Genomic DNA, 20,934 nt, shown 5'->3' on the forward strand with positions numbered 1-20,934 from the left:
CTGGTCGCTGGGAGGCGTCTGAGAAACTTGATGGGCTGACTCGAATCTAGAATTGGTTGTGAATCCTTCTCCCAGGCCCCAGTGTCTAGGAGTCTACTGTCCTCAGTCTTCCCCATGGCTTTTGCTTGCCAGAGTTTCCCCAAATAATTTGTTTTCTTCCTGTGATGTGGCCGTCAGCCCCTCTCTTTAGCCCCTCATGCTGGGTCCCAGAAGGCTCCATGGCCCTCCCTAACAGTCCCGGCTTCTTTGGGGAGCAGGTGACTGTATTGTCGGCTGGGCTGTGGCCGGGCGTCTGTCACTCACGCAGACTCTGCTGCAACCTGTACGGGGCGTGTGTTTCTGCAGAGCGGGGATGACGAGGAGTACCAGCGCATCTACACCACGAAGATCAAGCCTCGGCTGAAGTCAGAGGATGGAGTGGAAGGGGACGCTGGGGAGACCCAGAGCCGCACCATCACGGTGACCAGGAGGGTCACAGCCTACACTGTGGATGTGACAAGCCGTGAAGGCGCCAAGGACATTGACATCAGCAGCCCAGAGTTCAAGATCAAGATCCCACGGCATGAATTGACCGAAATCTCCACTGTGGATGTGGAGACCCAGCCTGGGAAGACAGTGATCAGACTGCCCTCGGGCTCAGGGGCCGGGTCTCCCACCACAGGCTCCACCGTGGACATCCGAGCAGGGTCCATTTCCACTGCGGGCCCAGAGTTGCCAGGGGCTGGCCACTCGAAGGTCCAGGTCACCGTGCCTGGGGTAAAGGTGGGAAGCCCGGGTATCAGTGTCAATGCCAAGGGCTTGGACTTGGGTAGCAAAGGAGGGATCCAAGTCCCAGGGGTGGACGTTTCGTCCTTTCTTGGGGGCGTGGCCGTAGAGGGGCAGGGCCCATCTCTTGATGGGAAAATTAAGTTTCCCACCATGAAGGTGCCAAAATTTGGTGTCTCAGTAGGGCCTGAGGGCCAGGCCCCCAAGGCAGGGTTGAGCGTTTCCCCCCCTGAACTCTCTGTGGGGCACAAAGGTGGCAAACCAGGCTTGACCATTGGTGGAAGCATCCAGACCCCTCAGCTCGAAGTCAGTGCTCCCTCTGCCAATATTGAGGGTCTTGAGGGGAAGTTGAAGGGCCCCCAGATCACTGGGCCATCCGTTGAGGGTGGTCTAGGCCTGAAAGGTGCCAAGCCACAGGGGAGTTTAGGGGTGGACATCTCTGTGCCCCAAATTGAGGGCAGCATCTCTGGCTCCAGGGTGGAAGTTCAAGGTCCTGACATTGACATTCATGGGCCTGGGGGCAAAGTGAATGTGCCCAAGGTGAAGGCCCCCCAGTTCTCTGTATCAGGTTCTAAGGGAGACAGGCCTGGCATTGATGTGACACTGCCCACAGGTGAAGTGACGCTTCCTGGGGTTTCTGGGAACGTCGACCTGCCTGAGGTTGTTTCTGGGGATCTGGAAGGGAAGTTGAAGGGTCCTAAAATCAAGGCTCCTGAAATGACTATTCAGAAACCTAAAATCTCCATGCAAGATGTGGATCTGAGCCTTGGGTCCTCTAAACTGAAAGGAGACATTAAGGTTTCTGCTCCTGGGGTGCAAGGTGATGTTAAAGGCCCTCAAGCGGCAGTTAAAGGTGCCAAAGTGGACATAGAGACACCCAGCCTAGAGGGAACCATGACTGGCCCCACACTTAGTGGTCCTTCTGGGAAAGCAGGAACCTGCAGGATCTCTATGGCAGACGTAGACTTGAATGTGGCCGCACCAAAAGTGAAAGGGGGTGTTGATGTTATGCTTCCAAAAGTAGAGGGGAAAGTCAGTGTCCCTGAAGTTGATGTCAAAGGCCCCAAAGTGGATGTGAGTGCCCCAGATGTGGAAGTTCATGGTCTGGACTGGAATCTGAAAATGCCCAAGATGAAAATGCCCAAGTTCAGCACTCCAGGAGTCAAAGGGGAAGGACCAGATGTAGATGTGAGTCTCCCCAAAGGTGATGTCAGTATTTCAGGGCCCAAGGTCAATGTGGATGCCCCAAATGTCAATATCGGGGGCCTGGCAGCCAACCTTAAAGGCCCTGATGTTCAGCTGCCTGAAGTGAGTGTCAAGACACCAAAGATCTCCATGCCTGATGTGGATTTTCATGTGAAAGGCCCAAAAGTAAAAGGAGAGTATGATGTAACAGCACCAAAACTTGAAGGAGAGCTGAAAGGCCCCAAAGTGGACATCGATGTCCCAGATGTGGATGTCCAGGGCCCAGACTGGCACCTGAAGATGCCCAAGATGAAAATGCCCAAGTTCACTGTTCCAGGGTTCAAAGCAGAGGGCCCTGAAGTCAATGTAAACCTGCCTAAGCCTGATGTGGACATTTCTGGGCCCAAGGTAGATGTCAGTGCTCCAGATGTGAGTATTGAGGGACCAGAGGGGAAACTGAAAGGACCCAAGTTTAAGATGCCTGAGATGAATATCAAAGCACCAAAGATTTCCATACCAGATGTGGACTTACACTTGAAAGGCCCTAGTGTAAAAGGAGAATATGATGTCACAGTGCCAAAGGTTGAAGGTGAGATTAAAGTTCCTGATGTTGAACTTAAGAGTGCCAAAGTGGACATTGATGCTCCAGATGTGGATGTTCATGGCCCAGACTGGCACCTGAAGATGCCCAAGGTGAAAATGCCCAAGTTCAGCATGCCTGGCTTCAAAGGAGAGGGCCCAGAAGTGGATGTGAACCTGCCCAAGACTGACATTGATATTGCTGAACCCAAGGTGGATGTTGAAGGTCCAGATGTGAATATTGAAGGACCTGAAGGAAAGCTAAAGGGTCACAAGTTTAGGATGCCAGAGATGAATATCAAGGCCCCCAAGATCTCCATGCCTGATGTAGATTTGCATGTGAAAGGTCCCAAGGTAAAGGGAGAATATGATGTTACAGTGCCAAAGCTGGAAGGGGATCTGAAGGGGCCCAAAGTAGACCTCAGTGCACCAGATGTTGAAGCTCACGGTCCCGACTGGAACCTGAAGATGCCAAAGATGAAGATGCCCAAATTCACCATGCCCAGCCTTAAAGGAGAGGGCCCAGAATTGGATATGAATCTGCCCAAGGCGGATCTTGACATTTCTGCGCCAAAGGTAGATATCAGTGCTCCAGATCTGAGCCTTGAAGGGCCAGAAGGAAAGTTGAAAGGCCCCAAGTTTAAGATGCCTGAGATGCACTTCAGAGCTCCTAAGATGACCCTGCCAGATGTTGACATGGATCTTAAAGGACCCAAAATGAAAGGCAGTCTCGATGTGTCTGCACCAAAAATAGAAGGTGAGATGAAAGCTCCAGAGGTGGACATCAAAGGCCCCAAATTAGATGTTAAAGCACCAGATGTGGAAGTTCAGGGTGCAGACTGGAGTCTGAAGATGCCCAAGATGAAAATGCCTAAATTCAGCATGCCCAGCTTCAAAGGCCAGGGCCCAGATGTGGATGTGAACCTGCCTAAGGCTGACATTGATGTCTCTGGGCCAAAGGTGGACATTGAAGCCCCAGATGTGAGCCTTGAGGGGCCTGAAGGAAAGCTTAAGGGTCCTAAGTTTAAGATGCCTGAGATGCACTTCAAGGGCCCCAAGATCTCCATGCCTGATGTGGACTTAAACTTGAAAGGCCCCAAAGTCAAAGGGGATGTGGATGTGTCTGTGCCCAAGATAGAAGGTGAAATGAAAGTGCCAGATGTGGACATCAAAGGCCCCAAAGTGGACGTTGATGTCCCAGATGTGGATGTCAAGGGCCCTGACTGGCACCTGAAGATGCCCAAGATGAAAATGCCGAAGTTCAGCATGCCTGGCTTCAAAGGAGAGGGCCCTGAGGTGGATGTGAACCTGCCTAAAGCTGACATTGACATCTCTGGACCCAAGGTGGACATTGAAGCCCCAGATGTGAGCCTTGAGGGGCCTGAAGGAAAGCTCAAGGGTCCTAAGTTTAAGATGCCTGAGATGCACTTCAAGGGCCCCAAGATCTCCATGCCTGATGTGGACTTAAACTTGAAAGGCCCCAAAGTCAAAGGAGATGTGGATGTGTCTGTGCCCAAGATAGAAGGTGAAATGAAAGTGCCAGATGTGGACATCAAAGGCCCCAAAGTGGACGTTGATGTCCCAGATGCGGATGTCAAGGGCCCTGACTGGCACCTGAAGATGCCCAAGATGAAAATGCCCAAGTTCAGCATGCCTGGCTTCAAAGGAGAGGGCCCTGAGGTGGATGTGAATCTGCCTAAAGGTGACATTGACATCTCTGGACCCAAGGTGGACATTGAAGCCCCAGATGTGAGCCTTGAGGGGCCTGAAGGAAAGCTCAAGGGTCCCAAGTTCAAGATGCCTGAGATGCACTTCAAGGGCCCCAAGATCTCCATGCCTGATGTGGACTTAAACTTGAAAGGCCCCAAAGTCAAAGGGGATGTGGATGTGTCTGTGCCCAAGATAGAAGGTGAAATGAAAGTGCCAGATGTGGACATCAAAGGCCCCAAAGTGGACGTTGATGTCCCAGATGTGGATGTCAAGGGCCCTGACTGGCACCTGAAGATGCCCAAGATGAAAATGCCGAAGTTCAGCATGCCTGGCTTCAAAGGAGAGGGCCCTGAGGTGGATGTGAACCTGCCTAAAGCTGACATTGACATCTCTGGACCCAAGGTGGACATAGAAGCCCCAGATGTGAGCCTTGAGGGGCCTGAAGGAAAGCTCAAGGGTCCTAAGTTCAAGATGCCTGAGATGCACTTCAAGGGCCCCAAGATCTCCATGCCTGATGTGGACTTAAACTTGAAAGGCCCCAAAGTCAAAGGGGATGTGGATGTGTCTGTGCCCAAGATAGAAGGTGAAATGAAAGTGCCAGATGTGGACATCAAAGGCCCCAAAGTGGACGTTGATGTCCCAGATGTGGATGTCAAGGGCCCTGACTGGCACCTGAAGATGCCCAAGATGAAAATGCCGAAGTTCAGCATGCCTGGCTTCAAAGGAGAGGGCCCTGAGGTGGATGTGAATCTGCCTAAAGCTGATATTGACATCTCTGGACCCAAGGTGAACCTAGAAGCCCCAGATGTGAGCCTTGAGGGACCTGAAGGAAAGCTCAAGGGTCCTAAGTTCAAGATGCCTGAGATGCACTTCAAGGGCCCCAAGATCTCCATGCCTGATGTGGACTTAAACTTGAAAGGCCCCAAAGTCAAAGGGGATGTGGATGTGTCTGTGCCCAAGATAGAAGGTGAAATGAAAGTGCCAGATGTGGACATCAAAGGCCCCAAAGTGGACGTTGATGTCCCAGATGTGGATGTCAAGGGCCCTGACTGGCACCTGAAGATGCCCAAGATGAAAATGCCTAAATTTAGCGTGCCTGGCTTCAAAGGAGAGGGCCCTGAGGTGGATGTGAATCTGCCTAAAGCTGACATTGACATCTCTGGACCCAAGGTGGACATTGAAGCCCCAGAAGTGAGCCTTGAGGGGCCAGAAGGAAAGCTCAAGGGTCCTAAGTTTAAGATGCCTGAGATGCACTTCAAAACTCCAAAGATCTCCATGCCTGACATTGATTTAAACCTCAAGGGCCCCAAGGTGAAAGGGGATGTGGATGTTTCTCTGCCCAAAGTTGAAGGGGATCTGAAAGGGCCCGATGTGGACATCAAAGGCCCCAAAGTGGATGTTGATATCCCAGACGTAGATGTTCAAGGCCCAGACTGGCACCTGAAGATGCCCAAGATAAAAATGCCCAAGTTCAGCATGCCTGGCTTCAAAGGAGAGGGCCCAGAAGTGGATGTGAATCTGCCCAAGGCTGACATAGACGTCTCAGGACCGAAGGTGGATGTTGAAGTTCCAGATGTGAACATTGAAGGTCCCGATGCAAAAGTAAAAGGTCCTAAATTTAAATTGCCAGAAATGAATATAAAGCCTCAGAAGATATCCATGCCAGATGTCAGTTTGCATTTGAAAGGCCCTAAAATGAAAGGAGATTATGACGTTACAGTTCCAAAAGTAGAAGGAGAGATTAAAGCCCCTGATGTTGACATCAAAGGTCCAAAAGTGGACATTAATGCACCAGATGCAGGAGTTCATGGTCCAGACTGGCACCTGAAGATGCCCAAGGTGAAAATGCCCAAGTTCAGCATGCCTGGCTTCAAAGGAGAGGGCCCAGAAGTGGATGTGAACTTGCCCAAGGCTGACATTGACATCTCAGGACCCAAGGTGGACATTGATGCCCCAGATGTAAATATTGAAGGTCCAGAGGGGAAACTAAAGGGTCCCAAATTCAAGATGCCAAGCATGCATATACAGACGCACAAAATCTCTATGCCTGATGTTGGACTTAACCTGAAATCCCCTAAACTTAAAACTGATGTAGATGTTTCTCTTCCTAAAGTGGAAGGAGACTTGAAAGGTCCTGGAATTGATGTGAAAGCCCCCAAAATGGATGTGGATGTTGGTGATATAGATATTGAATGTCCAGAAGGAAAGCTTAAGGGGCCCAAGTTTAAGATGCCCGAGATGCACTTCAAGGGCCCCAAGATCTCCATGCCTGATGTGGACTTAAACTTGAAAGGCCCCAAAGTCAAAGGGGATGTGGATGTGTCTGTGCCCAAGATAGAAGGTGAAATGAAAGTGCCAGATGTGGACATCAAAGGCCCCAAAGTGGACGTTGATGTCCCAGATGTGGATGTCAAGGGCCCTGACTGGCACCTGAAGATGCCCAAGGTGAAAATGCCCAAGTTCAGCATGCCTGGCTTCAAAGGAGAGGGCCCTGAGGTGGATGTGAACCTGCCTAAAGCTGATATTGACATCTCTGGACCCAAGGTGGACATTGAAGCCCCAGATGTGAGTCTTGAGGGGCCAGAAGGAAAATTGAAAGGCTCTAAATTTAAGATGCCTAAGTTGAATATCAAAGCTCCCAAGATCTCCATGCCAGATGTGGACTTGAATTTGAAGGGACCAAAACTGAAAGGAGAGATAGATGTTTCTGTGCCAGAACTAGAAGGTGATCTCAAAGGTCCTCAAGTTGACATCAAAGGTCCCAGTGTAGATGTGGAGGTGCCTGATGTTGATCTGGAGTGTCCTGATGCAAAGTTGAAAGGCCCTAAATTTAAGATGCCTGAGATGCACTTCAAGGCCCCCAAGATTTCCATGCCTGATGTGGACTTACACTTGAAAGGACCCAAAGTCAAAGGGGATGTGGATGTGTCTGTGCCAAAATTGGAGGGAGATTTGAAAGGCCCCAGTGTGGATGTGGAGGTACCTGATGTTGATCTGGAGTGTCCTGATGCAAAGTTGAAAGGCCCTAAGTTTAAGATGCCTGAGATGCACTTCAAGGCCCCCAAGATCTCCATGCCTGATGTGGACTTAAACTTGAAGGGCCCCAAAGTCAAAGGGGATGTGGATGTGTCTGTACCCAAGATAGAAGGTGAAATGAAAGTGCCAGATGTGGACATCAAAGGCCCCAAAGTGGACATTGATGTTCCAGACGTGGATGTCCAGGGCCCGGACTGGCACCTGAAGATGCCCAAGATGAAAATGCCTAAATTCAGCATGCCAGGCTTCAAAGGCCAGGGTCCAGATGTGGATGTGAACCTACCCAAGGCTGACATTGATGTCTCTGGGCCAAAGGTGGACATTGAAGCCCCAGATGTGAGCCTTGAGGGACCTGAAGGAAAGCTCAAGGGTCCTAAGTTCAAGATGCCTGAGATGCACTTCAAGGGCCCCAAGATCTCCATGCCTGATGTGGACTTAAACTTGAAAGGCCCCAAAGTCAAAGGGGATGTGGATGTGTCTGTGCCCAAGATAGAAGGTGAAATGAAAGTGCCAGATGTGGACATCAAAGGCCCCAAAGTGGACGTTGATGTCCCAGATGTGGATGTCAAGGGCCCTGACTGGCACCTGAAGATGCCCAAGATGAAAATGCCGAAGTTCAGCATGCCTGGCTTCAAAGGAGAGGGCCCTGAGGTGGATGTGAATCTGCCTAAAGCTGATATTGACATCTCTGGACCCAAGGTGGACATAGAAGCCCCAGATGTGAGCCTTGAGGGGCCAGAAGGAAAGCTCAAGGGTCCCAAGTTCAAGATGCCTGAGATGCACTTCAAGGCCCCCAAGATCTCCATGCCTGATGTGGACTTAAACTTGAAAGGCCCCAAAGTCAAAGGGGATGTGGATGTGTCTGTGCCCAAGATAGAAGGTGAAATGAAAGTGCCAGATGTGGACATCAAAGGCCCCAAAGTGGACGTTGATGTCCCAGATGTGGATGTCAAGGGCCCTGACTGGCACCTGAAGATGCCCAAGATGAAAATGCCGAAGTTCAGCATGCCTGGCTTCAAAGGAGAGGGCCCTGAGGTGGATGTGAATCTGCCTAAAGCTGATATTGACATCTCTGGACCCAAGGTGGACATAGAAGCCCCAGATGTGAGCCTTGAGGGGCCAGAAGGAAAGCTCAAGGGTCCCAAGTTCAAGATGCCTGAGATGCACTTCAAGGCCCCCAAGATCTCCATGCCTGATGTGGACTTAAACTTGAAAGGCCCCAAAGTCAAAGGGGATGTGGATGTGTCTGTGCCCAAGATAGAAGGTGAAATGAAAGTGCCAGATGTGGACATCAAAGGCCCCAAAGTGGACATCGACGTCCCTGATGTGGACGTTCAAGGCCCTGACTGGCACCTGAAGATGCCCAAGATGAAAATGCCGAAGTTCAGCATGCCTGGCTTCAAAGGAGAGGGCCCTGAGGTAGATGTGAACTTGCCCAAGGCTGACATTGACATCTCTGGCCCCAAGATTGACACTGAAGGCCCAGATGTTAACCTTGAAGGACCAGAAGGAAAGTTGAAAGGTCCTAAGTTCAAGATGCCAGAGATGAACATCAAAGCCCCCAAGATCTCCATGCCTGACTTTGATTTACACCTGAAAGGTCCCAAGGTGAAAGGAGATGTGGATGTTTCTCTGCCTAAGGTGGAAGGTGACCTAAAGGCCCCTGAAGTTGACATCAAAGGCCCCAAAGTGGATGTTGCTGTCCCAGATGTGGACGTTCATGGCCCAGACTGGCACCTGAAGATGCCCAAGATGAAAATGCCCAAGATCAGCATGCCTGGCTTCAAAGGAGAGGGCCCAGAAGTGGATGTGAACCTGCCTAAAGCTGACATTGACATCTCAGGACCCAAAGTGGACATTGAAGGCCCTGATGTGAGCCTTGAAGGTCCTGAAGGTAAGCTCAAGGGTCCTAAGTTCAAGATGCCAGAGATGAACATCAAAGCCCCCAAGATCTCCATGCCTGACTTTGATTTACACTTGAAAGGTCCTAAGGTGAAAGGAGATGTGGATGTTTCTCTGCCTAAGGTAGAAGGTGACCTAAAGGCTCCTGATGTTGACATTAAAGGCCCCAAAGTGGACATTGATGTCCCAGATGTGGACGTTCACGGCCCAGACTGGCACCTGAAGATGCCCAAGATGAAAATGCCCAAGTTCAGCATGCCTGGTTTCAAAGCAGAGGGCCCAGACATGGATGTGAACTTGCCCAAGGCCGACATTGATGTCTCGGGACCCAAAGTGGACATTGAAGGCCCTGATGTTCATCTTGAAGGACCAGAAGGAAAGTGGAAAAGCCCAAAGTTTAAAATGCCTGAAATGCATTTTAAAACTCCAAAGATATCCATGCCAGATATTGATCTTAATCTGACAGGTCCAAAGATAAAAGGTGATGTGGATGTCACGTGCCCCAAGGTAGAGGGAGATTTTAAAGGGCCTGAAATTGACCTCAAAGGTCCCAAAGTAGACATTGATGTCCCTGATGTGGACGTTCAAGGCCCTGACTGGCACCTGAAGATGCCCAAGATGAAAATGCCCAAGTTCAGCATGCCTGGCTTCAAAGGAGAGGGACCGGAAGTGGATGTGAACCTGCCCAAGGCTGACATTGATGTGTCAGCACCCAAGGTGGACATTGAAGGCCCTGATGTTAACCTTGAAGGACCAGAAGGAAAGTTGAAAGGTCCTAAATTCAAGATGCCAGAGATGAACATCAAAGCCCCCAAGATCTCCATGCCTGACTTTGATTTACACCTGAAAGGTCACAAGGTGAAAGGAGATGTGGATGTTTCTCTGCCTAAGGTGGAAGGTGACCTAAAGGCCCCTGAAGTTGACATCAAAGGCCCCAAAGTGGATGTTGCTGTCCCAGATGTGGACGTTCATGGCCCAGACTGGCACCTGAAGATGCCCAAGGTGAAAATGCCCAAGATTAGCATGCCTGGCTTCAAAGGAGAGGGCCCAGAAGTGGATGTGAACCTGCCTAAAGCTGACATTGACATCTCAGGACCCAAAGTGGACATTGAAGGCCCTGATGTGAGCCTTGAAGGTCCTGAAGGTAAGCTCAAGGGTCCTAAGTTCAAGATGCCAGAGATGAACATCAAAGCCCCCAAGATCTCCATGCCTGACGTTGATCTTAACCTGAAGGGCCCCAAAGTGAAGGGAGATGTTGATGTGTCTTTACCAAAAGTGGAAGGTGAGATGAAAGTTCCTGAAGTGGATATTAAAGCCCCCAAGGTGGACATTGATGTCCCAGATGTGGATGTTCATGGCCCCGACTGGCACCTGAAGATGCCCAAGATAAAAATGCCCAAGATGAGCATGCCTGGCTTCAAAGGAGAGGTCCCAGAAGTGGATGTGAACCTGCCCAAGGCTGATATAGATGTCTCTGGACCCAAGGTGGACATTAATGTTCCAGATGTGAACATTGAAGGTCCAGATGCGAAACTGAAGGGTCCCAAGTTCAAGATGCCAGAAATGAATATCAAAGCTCCTAAGATCTCCATGCCAGATCTGGACCTTAATCTTAAAGGCCCTAAAGTGAAAGGAGAGGTGGATGTTTCACTTCCAAATGTAGAAGGTGATTTGAAAGGGCCTTCTCTTGACATCAAAGGGCCGAAGATGGATGTAGATGCACCTGATATTGACATTCATGGCCCAGAAGGCAAATTAAAAGGTCCAAAGCTGAAGATGCCTGACATGCATGTAAACATGCCCAAGATCTCCATGCCAGAAATTGACCTGAATTTGAAGAGCTCAAAACTTAAGGGAGATGTTGATGTTTCTGGGCCCAAATTGGAAGGTGATATTAAAGCTCCCAAGTTGGATATAAAGGGCCCAGAAGTGGACATTTCTGGTCCTAAGCTGAATATTGAAGGCAAGTCAAAGAAATCACGTTTTAAGCTTCCCAAATTTAATTTTTCGGGCTCCAAAGTTCAGACACCTGAGGTAGATGTCAAGGTCAAAAAGCCAGATCTTGACGTAACAGGTCCAAAAGCTGACATTAATGCTCCTGATGTTGAGGTCCAAGGAAAAGTGAAAGGACCCAAGTTCAAAATGCCTTTCCTAAGTATTTCATCTCCTAAAGTGTCAATGCCTGATGTGGAGTTAAATCTGAAAGGTCCTAAAGTCAAAGGAGACTTAGATGTTGCAGGTCCTAATTTAGAAGGTGATCTTAAAGGACCCAAAGTGGATATTAAGGCACCAGAAATTCATCTGGATGCACCTGATGTGGATGTTCATGGTCCAGACTGGAATTTAAAAATGCCCAAGATGAAAATGCCCAAGTTCAGTGTGCCTGGGTTAAAAGCAGAAGGACCAGATATGGCTGTGGATCTGCCGAAAGGAGATATCAACATAGAGGGTCCCAGAATGGACATTGAGGGCCCAGAAGTCAAAGTGGAAGGTCTAGACGGAGGCTTAAAAGGCCCCAAATTCAAGATGCCTGACATAAATATCAAGGCACCCAAGATCTCCATGCCTGAAGTTGACCTGAATCTGAAAGGCCCGAAGGTAAAGGGTGATGTGGACGTATCTCTGCCCAAAGTTGAAGGTGACCTCAAGGGCCCTGAAGTTGACACCAAAGGCCCGAAAGTGGACATTGATGTCCCAGATGTGGACGTTCATGGCCCAGACTTGCACCTGAAGATGCCCAAGGTGAAAATGCCCAAGTTCAGCATGCCTGGCTTCAAAGGAGAGGGCCCAGAAGTGGACGTGAATCTGCCCAAGGCCGACATAGACGTCTCCGGACCCAAGGTGGACATTGATGTTCCAGATGTGAACATTGAAGGTCCAGATGCAAAACTGAAGGGTCCCAAGTTCAAGATGCCAGAGATGAACATCAAAGCTCCCAAGATCTCCATGCCTGACCTTGACTTAAATCTGAAAGGACCCAAAGTAAAGGGAGATGTGGACATTTCTCTGCCTAAGGTGGAAGGTGACCTCAAGGGCCCTGACGTTGACATCAAGGGCCCCAAAGTGGACATTGATGTTCCAGATGTGAACATTGAAGGTCCAGATGCAAAACTGAAGGGTCCCAAATTCAAGATGCCAGAGATGAACATCAAAGCTCCCAAGATCTCCATGCCTGACCTTGACTTTAATCTGAAGGGTCCCAAACTAAAGGGTGATGTGGATGTATCTTTGCCAAAAGTAGAAGGTGACCTCAAGGGTCCCGAGGTGGACATCAAGGGCCCAAAAGTAGATGTTGAAACTCCTGATATTAACATTGAAAGTTCAGAGGCGAAATTGAAGGGGCCCAAATTTAAGATGCCAGAGATGCACCTGAAGGCTCCCAAGATCTCCATGCCTGACATTGACTTAAACCTGAAAGGACCCAAAGTAAAGGGGGATGTGGATATTTCTCTGCCTAAGGTGGAAGGTGACCTCAAGGGCCCTGAAGTTGACATCAAAGGTCCCAAAGTGGACATTGATGCTCCAGATGTGGACGTTCAAGGCCCAGACTGGCACCTGAAGATGCCCAAGATAAAAATGCCCAAGATCAGCATGCCTGGCTTCAAAGGAGAGGGCCCGGAAGTGGATGTGAACCTGCCCAAGGCTGACATTGATGTGTCAGCACCCAAGGTGGACATCGAAGGCCCTGATGTTAACCTTGAAGGACCAGATGGAAAGTTGAAAGGTCCTAAGTTCAAGATGCCAGAGATGAACATCAAAGCCCCCAAGATCTCCATGCCTGACTTTGATTTACACCTGAAAGGTCCCAAGGTGAAAGGAGATGTGGATGTTTCTCTGCCTAAGGTGGAAGGTGACCTAAAGGCTCCTGAAGTTGACATCAAAGGCCCCAAAGTGGACATTAATGCTCCAGATGTGAATGTTCATGGTCCAGACTGGCACCTGAAGATGCCCAAGATAAAAATGCCCAAGATTAGCATGCCTGGCTTCAAAGGAGAGGGCCCGGAAGTGGATGTGAACCTGCCTAAAGCTGACATTGACATATCAGGTCCCAAGGTGGACATAGACACTCCTGACATTGATATTCATGGTCCAGAAGGAAAACTGAAGGGTCCCAAGTTTAAAATGCCTGACCTGCACCTCAAGGCACCCAAGATCTCCATGCCTGAAGTTGACCTGAATCTGAAGGGCCCGAAGGTAAAGGGTGATGTGGACGTATCTCTGCCCAAAGTTGAAGGTGACCTCAAGGGCCCTGAAGTTGACATCAAAGGCCCGAAAGTGGACATTGATGTCCCAGATGTGGACGTTCATGGCCCAGACTGGCACCTGAAGATGCCCAAGGTGAAAATGCCCAAGTTCAGCATGCCTGGCTTCAAAGGAGAGGGCCCAGAAGTGGACGTGAATCTGCCCAAGGCCGACATAGACATCTCCGGACCCAAGGTGGACATTGATGTTCCAGATGTGAACATTGAAGGTCCAGATGCAAAACTGAAGGGTCCCAAGTTCAAGATGCCAGAGATGAACATCAAAGCTCCCAAGATCTCCATGCCTGACCTTGACTTAAATCTGAAAGGACCCAAAGTAAAGGGAGATGTGGACATTTCTCTGCCTAAGGTGGAAGGTGACCTCAAGGGCCCTGACGTTGACATCAAGGGCCCCAAAGTGGACATTGATGTCCCAGATGTGGATGTTCATGGCCCAGACTGGCACCTGAAGATGCCCAAGGTGAAAATGCCCAAGTTCAGCATGCCTGGCTTCAAAGGAGAGGGCCCAGAAGTGGATGTGAACCTGCCCAAAGCTGACATAGATGTCTCCGGATCCAAGGTGGACATTGATGTTCCAGATGTGAACATTGAAGGTCCAGATGCAAAACTGAAGGGCCCCAAGTTCAAGATGCCAGAGATGAACATCAAAGCTCCCAAGATCTCCATGCCTGACCTTGACTTCAACCTGAAGGGTCCCAAAATGAAGGGTGACGTTGATATCTCTCTGCCCAAAGTTGAGGGTGATCTCAAGGCCCCTGAGGTGGACATCAAAGGCCCCAAACTGGATATTGATGCTCCTGATATTAGTATTGAAGGCCCAGAAGGAAAACTGAAGGGGCCTAAATTTAAGATACCAGAGATGAACATTAAAGCCCCGAAGATCTCCATGCCTGACTTTGACTTAAATCTGAAAGGGCCAAATGTAAAGGGTGGTGTGGACCTTTCACTGCCTAAGGTAGAAGGCGATCTGAAAGGGCCAGAGGTGGACATTGAAGGTCCTGAAGGGAAGCTCAAAGGACCGAAATTTAAGATGCCTGATGTCCACTTCAAAACCCCACAAATCTCCATGAGTGACATTGATTTGAACTTGAAAGGACCTAAGATAAAAGGAGATTTGGATACTTCCATCCCTAAATTGGAAGGAGATCTGAAAGGCCCAAAAGTAGATGTTAAAGGCCCTGCACTGGACATAGATACTCCCGACATTGACATTCATGGTCCAGAAGGAAAACTGAAGGGTCCCAAGTTTAAAATGCCTGACCTGCACCTCAAGGCACCCAAGATCTCCATGCCTGAAGTTGACCTGAATCTGAAAGGCCCGAAGGTAAAGGGTGATGTGGACGTATCTCTGCCCAAAGTTGAAGGTGACCTCAAGGGCCCTGAAGTTGACACCAAAGGCCCGAAAGTGGACATTGATGTCCCAGATGTGGACGTTCATGGCCCAGACTGGCACCTGAAGATGCCCAAGGTGAAAATGCCCAAGTTCAGCATGCCTGGCTTCAAAGGAGAGGGCCCAGAAGTGGACGTGAATCTGCCCAAGGCCGACATAGACGTCTCCGGATCCAAGGTGGACATTGATGTTCCAGATGTGAACATTGAAGGTCCAGATGCAAAACTGAAGGGTCCCAAGTTCAAGATGCCAGAGATGAACATCAAAGCTCCCAAGATCTCCATGCCTGACCTTGACTTAAATCTGAAAGGACCCAAAGTAAAGGGAGATGTGGACATTTCTCTGCCTAAGGTGGAAGGTGACCTCAAGGGCCCTGACGTTGACATCAAGGGCCCCAAAGTGGACATTGATGTCCCAGATGTGGATGTTCATGGCCCAGACTGGCACCTGAAGATGCCCAAGGTGAAAATGCCCAAGTTCAGCATGCCTGGCTTCAAAGGAGAGGGCCCAGAAGTGGATGTGAACCTGCCCAAAGCCGACATAGATGTCTCCGGACCCAAGGTGGACATTGATGTTCCAGATGTGAACATTGAAGGTCCAGATGCAAAACTGAAGGGCCCCAAGTTCAAGATGCCAGAGATGAACATCAAAGCTCCCAAGATCTCCATGCCTGATGTTGACTTGGATTTAAAAGGATCCTTAGGCAAGGGTGATTTTGATGTATCTGTTCCTAAGATTGAAGGGGCTTTCAAAGGCCCAGAAGTAGACCTTAAAGGTCCAGGCCTAGATGTTGAAGGCCCTGATGCCAAACTCAGTGGCCCACGTTTGAAGATGCCATCACTGGATATTTCTGCTCCTAAAGTAACTGCTCCTGACATTGATTTGCATCTCAAGACACCCAAAATTGGAATTTCTGGTCCCAAATTAGAAGGTGGTGAACTGGACTTCAAGGGACCCAAAGTTGATTTAGAAGCTCCAAACTTAGATGTACATGTGGAGAGCCCAGATGTTAACATTGAAGGGCCAGATGTAAAAATTCCCAAATTTAAGAAACCCAAGTTTGGGTTTGGGGCAAAAAGCCCCAAAGCTGACTTCAAGTCACCTACACTTGATGTGACAGTTCCTGAGGCAGAGCTGAACGTCGAGGCTCCTGAAATTAGTGTTGGTGGCAAGGGCAAGAAAAGTAAGTTTAAAATGCCAAAAATTCACATGAGTGGGCCTAAAATGAAGGCCAAGAAGCAAGGATTTGATTTGAATGCTCCTGGGGGTGAAATTGATGCCAGTCTCAAGTCTCCCGACATAGATGTCAGTGTTGCAGGGCCTGACGCCTCACTGAAAGTTGACATGAAATCTCCCAAGACCAAGAAACCTATGTTTGGGAAAATGTACTTCCCAGATGTAGAATTTGACATTAAATCTTCTAAATTTAAAGCCGAGGCATCTCTCCCTAGCCCCAAAATGGGGGGTGAAATCCAGGCGCCTGATCTGGATATTTCTTCACCAGGGATTAATGTGGAAGGTCCTGACATCAAGCTGAAGGCTCCCAAGATCAAGGCACCAGGTGTCGATGTCTCAGGGCCAAAGATAGAGGGCGACTTGAAAGGCCCCAGGGTGCAGGCAAACCTGGAAGCACCTGACGTCAACATTGAAGGCCCAGATGCTAAAGTCAAAGCACCATCATTCGGCATTTCTGCCCCTCAAGTATCCATCCCTGATGTGAATGTTAGCTTGAAAGGACCAAAGATAAAGGGTGATGTCCCCAGTGTGGGACTGGAAGGACCAGATGTAGATCTGCAAGGTCCGGAATCGAAAATTAAGTTCCCTAAGTTTTCGATGCCCAAGATCGGCATCCCTGGTGTGAAAGTGGATGGTGGGGGAGCTGAGGTCCAGCTACCCTCTCTTGAAGGAGGCTTGAGCGCACCAGACATCAAGCTTGAAGGGCCTGAGGTGTCTCTCAAGGGGCCAAAAGTAGACTTGCCATCAGTGAACCTCTCTACGCCAAAAATCTCTGGACCTGACCTTGACCTGAACTTGAAAGGACCAAGTTTTAAGGGAGATCTGGATGTATCTGTCCCCAGCATGAGGGTGCATGCCCCTGGGCTTGACCTCAGAGGTGCTGGTGGAAAGGTGAAGGTAGAAGGTGATGGAGTGAAGGTGCCTGGAACTGATGCCACAGCAGCGCTTGACATTGGTGTGCCAGATGTGACCCTGAAAGGACCAAGCCTGCAGGGTGACCTGGCTGTCTCTGGTGACATCAAGTGTCCCTCGGTATCAGTAGGTGCTCCTGATCTAAGCTTGGAGGCACCTGAGGGTGGTATTAAACTTCCCAAGATGAAGCTGCCCCAGTTTGGCATCTCCGCTCCAGGGTCTGATGTGGACATCAAGGGGCCTCAGGTGACTGGAGAACTCAAGGGGCCTGGCATGGATGTGAACCTTGGAGGCCTGAACCTGAAAGGGCCTCAGATCTCTGGCCCTCAAATCTCAGCGCCAGATGTGGACTTGAACTTGGAAGGACCAAAAATAAAAGGCAGCCTTGGGGCCAGTGGTGAGATGAAAGGCCCCACGGTTGGTCTTCCGGGCATCGGTGTTCAAGGCCTAGAAGGAAGCCTCCAAATGCCTGGAATGAAGTCATCTGGATGTGATGTGGCGCTGCCAGGTGTGAATGTGAAACTCCCAACTGGGCAGATTTCTGGTCCTGAGATCAAAGGTGACCTGAAAGGTTCAGGGATAGGTTTCCGTGGAGCTGCTCCTGACATTGACGTGAAAGGGCCTTCATTGAATATGGCATCTCCTGAGTCAGATTTCGGTGTCAGCTTGAAGGGCCCGAAAATCAAAGGAGGCATGGATGTTTCAGGGGGTGTCAGTGCCCCAGATATCAGCCTAGGTGAAGGGCACGTGAATGTCAAATGTTCCGGTGGGGAGTGGAAAGGACCCCAGGTCTCCTCTGCTCTCAACCTGGATGCACCTACGTTTGCTGGAGGACTTCATTTCTCAGGACCAAAGGTAGAAGGAGGTGTCAAAGGAGGCCAGGTTGGACTTCAGGGTCCTGGACTGAGCGTGTCTGGGCCTCAAGGTCACTTGGAAAGTGGATCTGGAAAAGTAACATTCCCCAAGATGAAGATCCCCAAGTTCACCTTCTCTGGCCGGGAGCTGGTGGGCAAAGAAGTTGGGGTGGATATTAACTTCCCTAGAGTGGAGGCCAATGTCCAGTCTGGTGCCGGAGAGGGCGAATGGGAAGAATCCGATGTAAAACTTAAAAAGTCCAAAATCAAGATGCCCAAATTCACCTTCTCCAAACCTAAAGGGAAAGCTGGTGTCGCCGGCTCACCAGAAGCATCTGTTTCGGGGTCCAAAGGTGACCTGAAGAGCTCCAAGGCCAGTCTGGGTTCCCTGGAAGGCGAGGCCGAGGTCGACACATCTTCACCCAAAGGCAAATTCTCCTTATTCAAAAGCAAGAAGCCAAGCCACCGCTCAAATTCCTTCAGTGACGAAAGGGAGCACTCTGCTCCTACCACCCCCACGGGGACTTTGGAGTTCGAGGGTGGGGAGGTGGCACTGGAAGGCGGGAAAGTCAAAGGAAAACATGGCAAGCTGAAATTTGGTACCTTTGGTGGATTGGGGTCAAAGAGCAAAGGTCATTATGAGGTGACTGGGAGTGATGATGAGGCAGGCAAGTTACAGGGGAGTGGAGTGTCCTCATCCTCTAAGAAGTCCCGACTGTCATCTTCTTCTAGCAATGACAGTGGGACTAAGGTTGGCATCCAGCTTCCCGAGGTGGAGCTGACAGTTTCCACAAAGAAAGAGTAGCCGGCCTCTGTGTGTGTATATATCTGTATAGAACTCCATCAGCCTTGGGTGTGTTTGTATATAAACTCCAAAGAGAAACACGCCAACAGCCTCAGCGACAATGCAAAGATCTGGCCTCTGCCAGGGGCAAGTGCTGAAAAGCCAGCCGCCTTTAGGCTCCTCCCGGAGCTTTACAGATAGGTTCCAAGTTCTTCGTCCAGCCCACGTGCAAAATCAGCAGTATTTGCCTTCAGATTTCAGTTTTTTGTTTTGTTTTGTTTTCTTTTTTGCATTGAATGCTGAGAGCTCCTGTTTACTAAGCCAGCTTTTGTGTTTATTATCTTCATTTTTACTGAACATTGTTAGTGTGGGGGTCATGGAAACCCACTTTTTTCATTGTAATGACTTTTGGGGGCTTTTGTTAGTAAGGGTGGGGTGGGGTAGAAGGCAGTAGAGGGGAGCCAGACCTTTTTCTCCTACAATTGGGTCTACTCAAGCAGCAAACACCCAAAGAGGGCTGAGAGGAGCCAGCCGGTGGGATGTGTGGGTGTTTCTAGAACTGTGTATCATTGCTTTTTGTTTCCCCAGGGGTGGCGGTCGGTCCCAGCCTGTTCGGTGCTCACGGGGGAGAGGGAATTAGAATCTTTTTGTAAATTAGGCCACCCACTTGCTCCACACGAGGGCCTTCCATTCTGTGTGTTGTAAGAGAAATGTTTTCTTCGTGATCGCCACGTTCCTGATATTAGTTCTGATTTCCTTTAACAAATGTTATTGTGATTAAGAAAATTTCCAGCACTTTAATGGCAAATTAATTGAGAATGTAAGAAAATTGATGCTGTCAAGGGCAAATAAAGCTGTTTATTAACCCGGATATTCTGTGCCTTTGCGTTCTGTGTTGGGAGGATGAGGCCTGGGGAGGCTGCAGGCCCAGTCCTGACAGGTCAGACTGGGTCCACTGAGTGGCGTTGCTGGTTGCAATAGTGGGTAGTGGGAGGGATTCTTTGCTTCTTGATTCTCACAGGGAGGCTGTTTGCACCACCGCTGAGAAATCAAGAGAGGCTGGGCATGTTGGCAGCCCAAAGCTCAGGACCTGCTCACCAATTTGGCATTCTCAGATAGGAATATACCATACAGAAATGATTCAGACATGAATGGATAAAAAGGCCTGTTAGAGTGACAGAAAAGGACCTGGCCGTGGGTCACAGGCCTGCCCGCTCTTCCTGGCTTGGCTGCAGGTTTGCTGACTGGCCTCATTACCTGCCATCCTAGGCCTCAGTATCCTCTCATCTGAAATAAGGGTGCTGATCTCATGTCACATATCTTTATGATTCCTTCTAGGCCATGTGAGGGCTAAACTTTATGAAAAATATCTTCTGACAAAAGTACCCCCCTCCTTTTCTTTTTGGTTACGCCATGCAGCATTGTGGGATCTTAGTCCCCTGACCAGGGATCAGATCCGTGCCCCCTACATTGGGAGCACAGAGTCTTAAGCACTGGACCACCAGGGAATTCCAAAAGGCCCCTTTTGATTTCTAGTTCTGTGGACAATGCATGGTGGGTGGAGGAGCCTCCTAGAAACTGGTTCCTGACGTCTGTCATTGCTGGGCAGAGGGCAGTGCCTTCTTAGACCGAAACGATCGAACCAAGCTCAGCCCGGTGGCCATGTCTCAGCATTTCCATCTTTCCGCCAGCGGAGGCAGCTCTGTTCCTCTCCGGTCATCCCCAGAGTGGAGATGCCAGCTCCCACCCCCCCCACCCTCTCCAGAGCCAGTTTGTCTGTGGGTCTCTGTGCAGAGCAGTGGGGTCTCCTGCCCAGAGTGAACTCCACCTGCTCTTATTTGGATTGCAAATGGGCCTCGGCCAGCTTCATCCAGTCACACCTCAGCCAGCAGAGTCTGTGTCCTTGGCAGGGGGGTACGGTTTGGAGCTCAAGGGTGAGTCTAGGTTTTGGAAAGGATAGGTAATAAGGGAGGCAATTGATTGCCTGTGGTTTTTAAATTTTTTATTTTTTTAATAAGTATTGCTGATTAACAATGTCGTGTTACTTTCAGGTGTACAGCAATGTGATTCGGTTATATACATGTATTCTTCAGATTCTTTTCCCCTATAGGTTATTACAAAATGTTGAGTATAGTTCCCTGTGTTATACATTAGGTTCTTATTGGTTATCTATTTTATATGTAATAGTGTACATCTGTCCATCTCAAACTCCTAATTTATCCCTCCCCTCCGTGGCTTTTTTAAAGCTGCTTTTGTGAACTGGAGAAGAGTTTCCTCACCTGTTAAAACAGGGATAGCATCCGCAGGACCAGAGTCTGT

The 20,934-nt window shown here is 49.5% G+C and overlaps 1 protein-coding gene across 4 annotated transcripts in view; it reads left to right on the top strand.

Moving 5' to 3' along the window:
- Positions 1-19,486, top strand: part of AHNAK (AHNAK nucleoprotein) — a 31,209-nt gene extending 11,723 nt beyond the window's left edge. For 3 of the 4 annotated variants that reach the window (XM_055581046.1, XM_055581047.1, XM_055581045.1), the window contains exon 5: positions 346-19,486. In XM_055581046.1, coding sequence (XP_055437021.1) covers positions 346-18,636 — 18,291 coding nt within the window. In that variant the 3' untranslated portion in view covers positions 18,637-19,486. The remainder of the gene's footprint in view (positions 1-345) is intronic. The other variant, XM_055581048.1, reaches the window with a different exon arrangement.
- Positions 19,487-20,934: the final 1,448 nt, after the last annotated feature.

This window comes from Bubalus kerabau, chromosome 5 (assembly GCF_029407905.1).
Source record: "Bubalus kerabau isolate K-KA32 ecotype Philippines breed swamp buffalo chromosome 5, PCC_UOA_SB_1v2, whole genome shotgun sequence".
Classification (NCBI taxonomy): domain Eukaryota; kingdom Metazoa; phylum Chordata; class Mammalia; order Artiodactyla; family Bovidae; genus Bubalus; species Bubalus kerabau.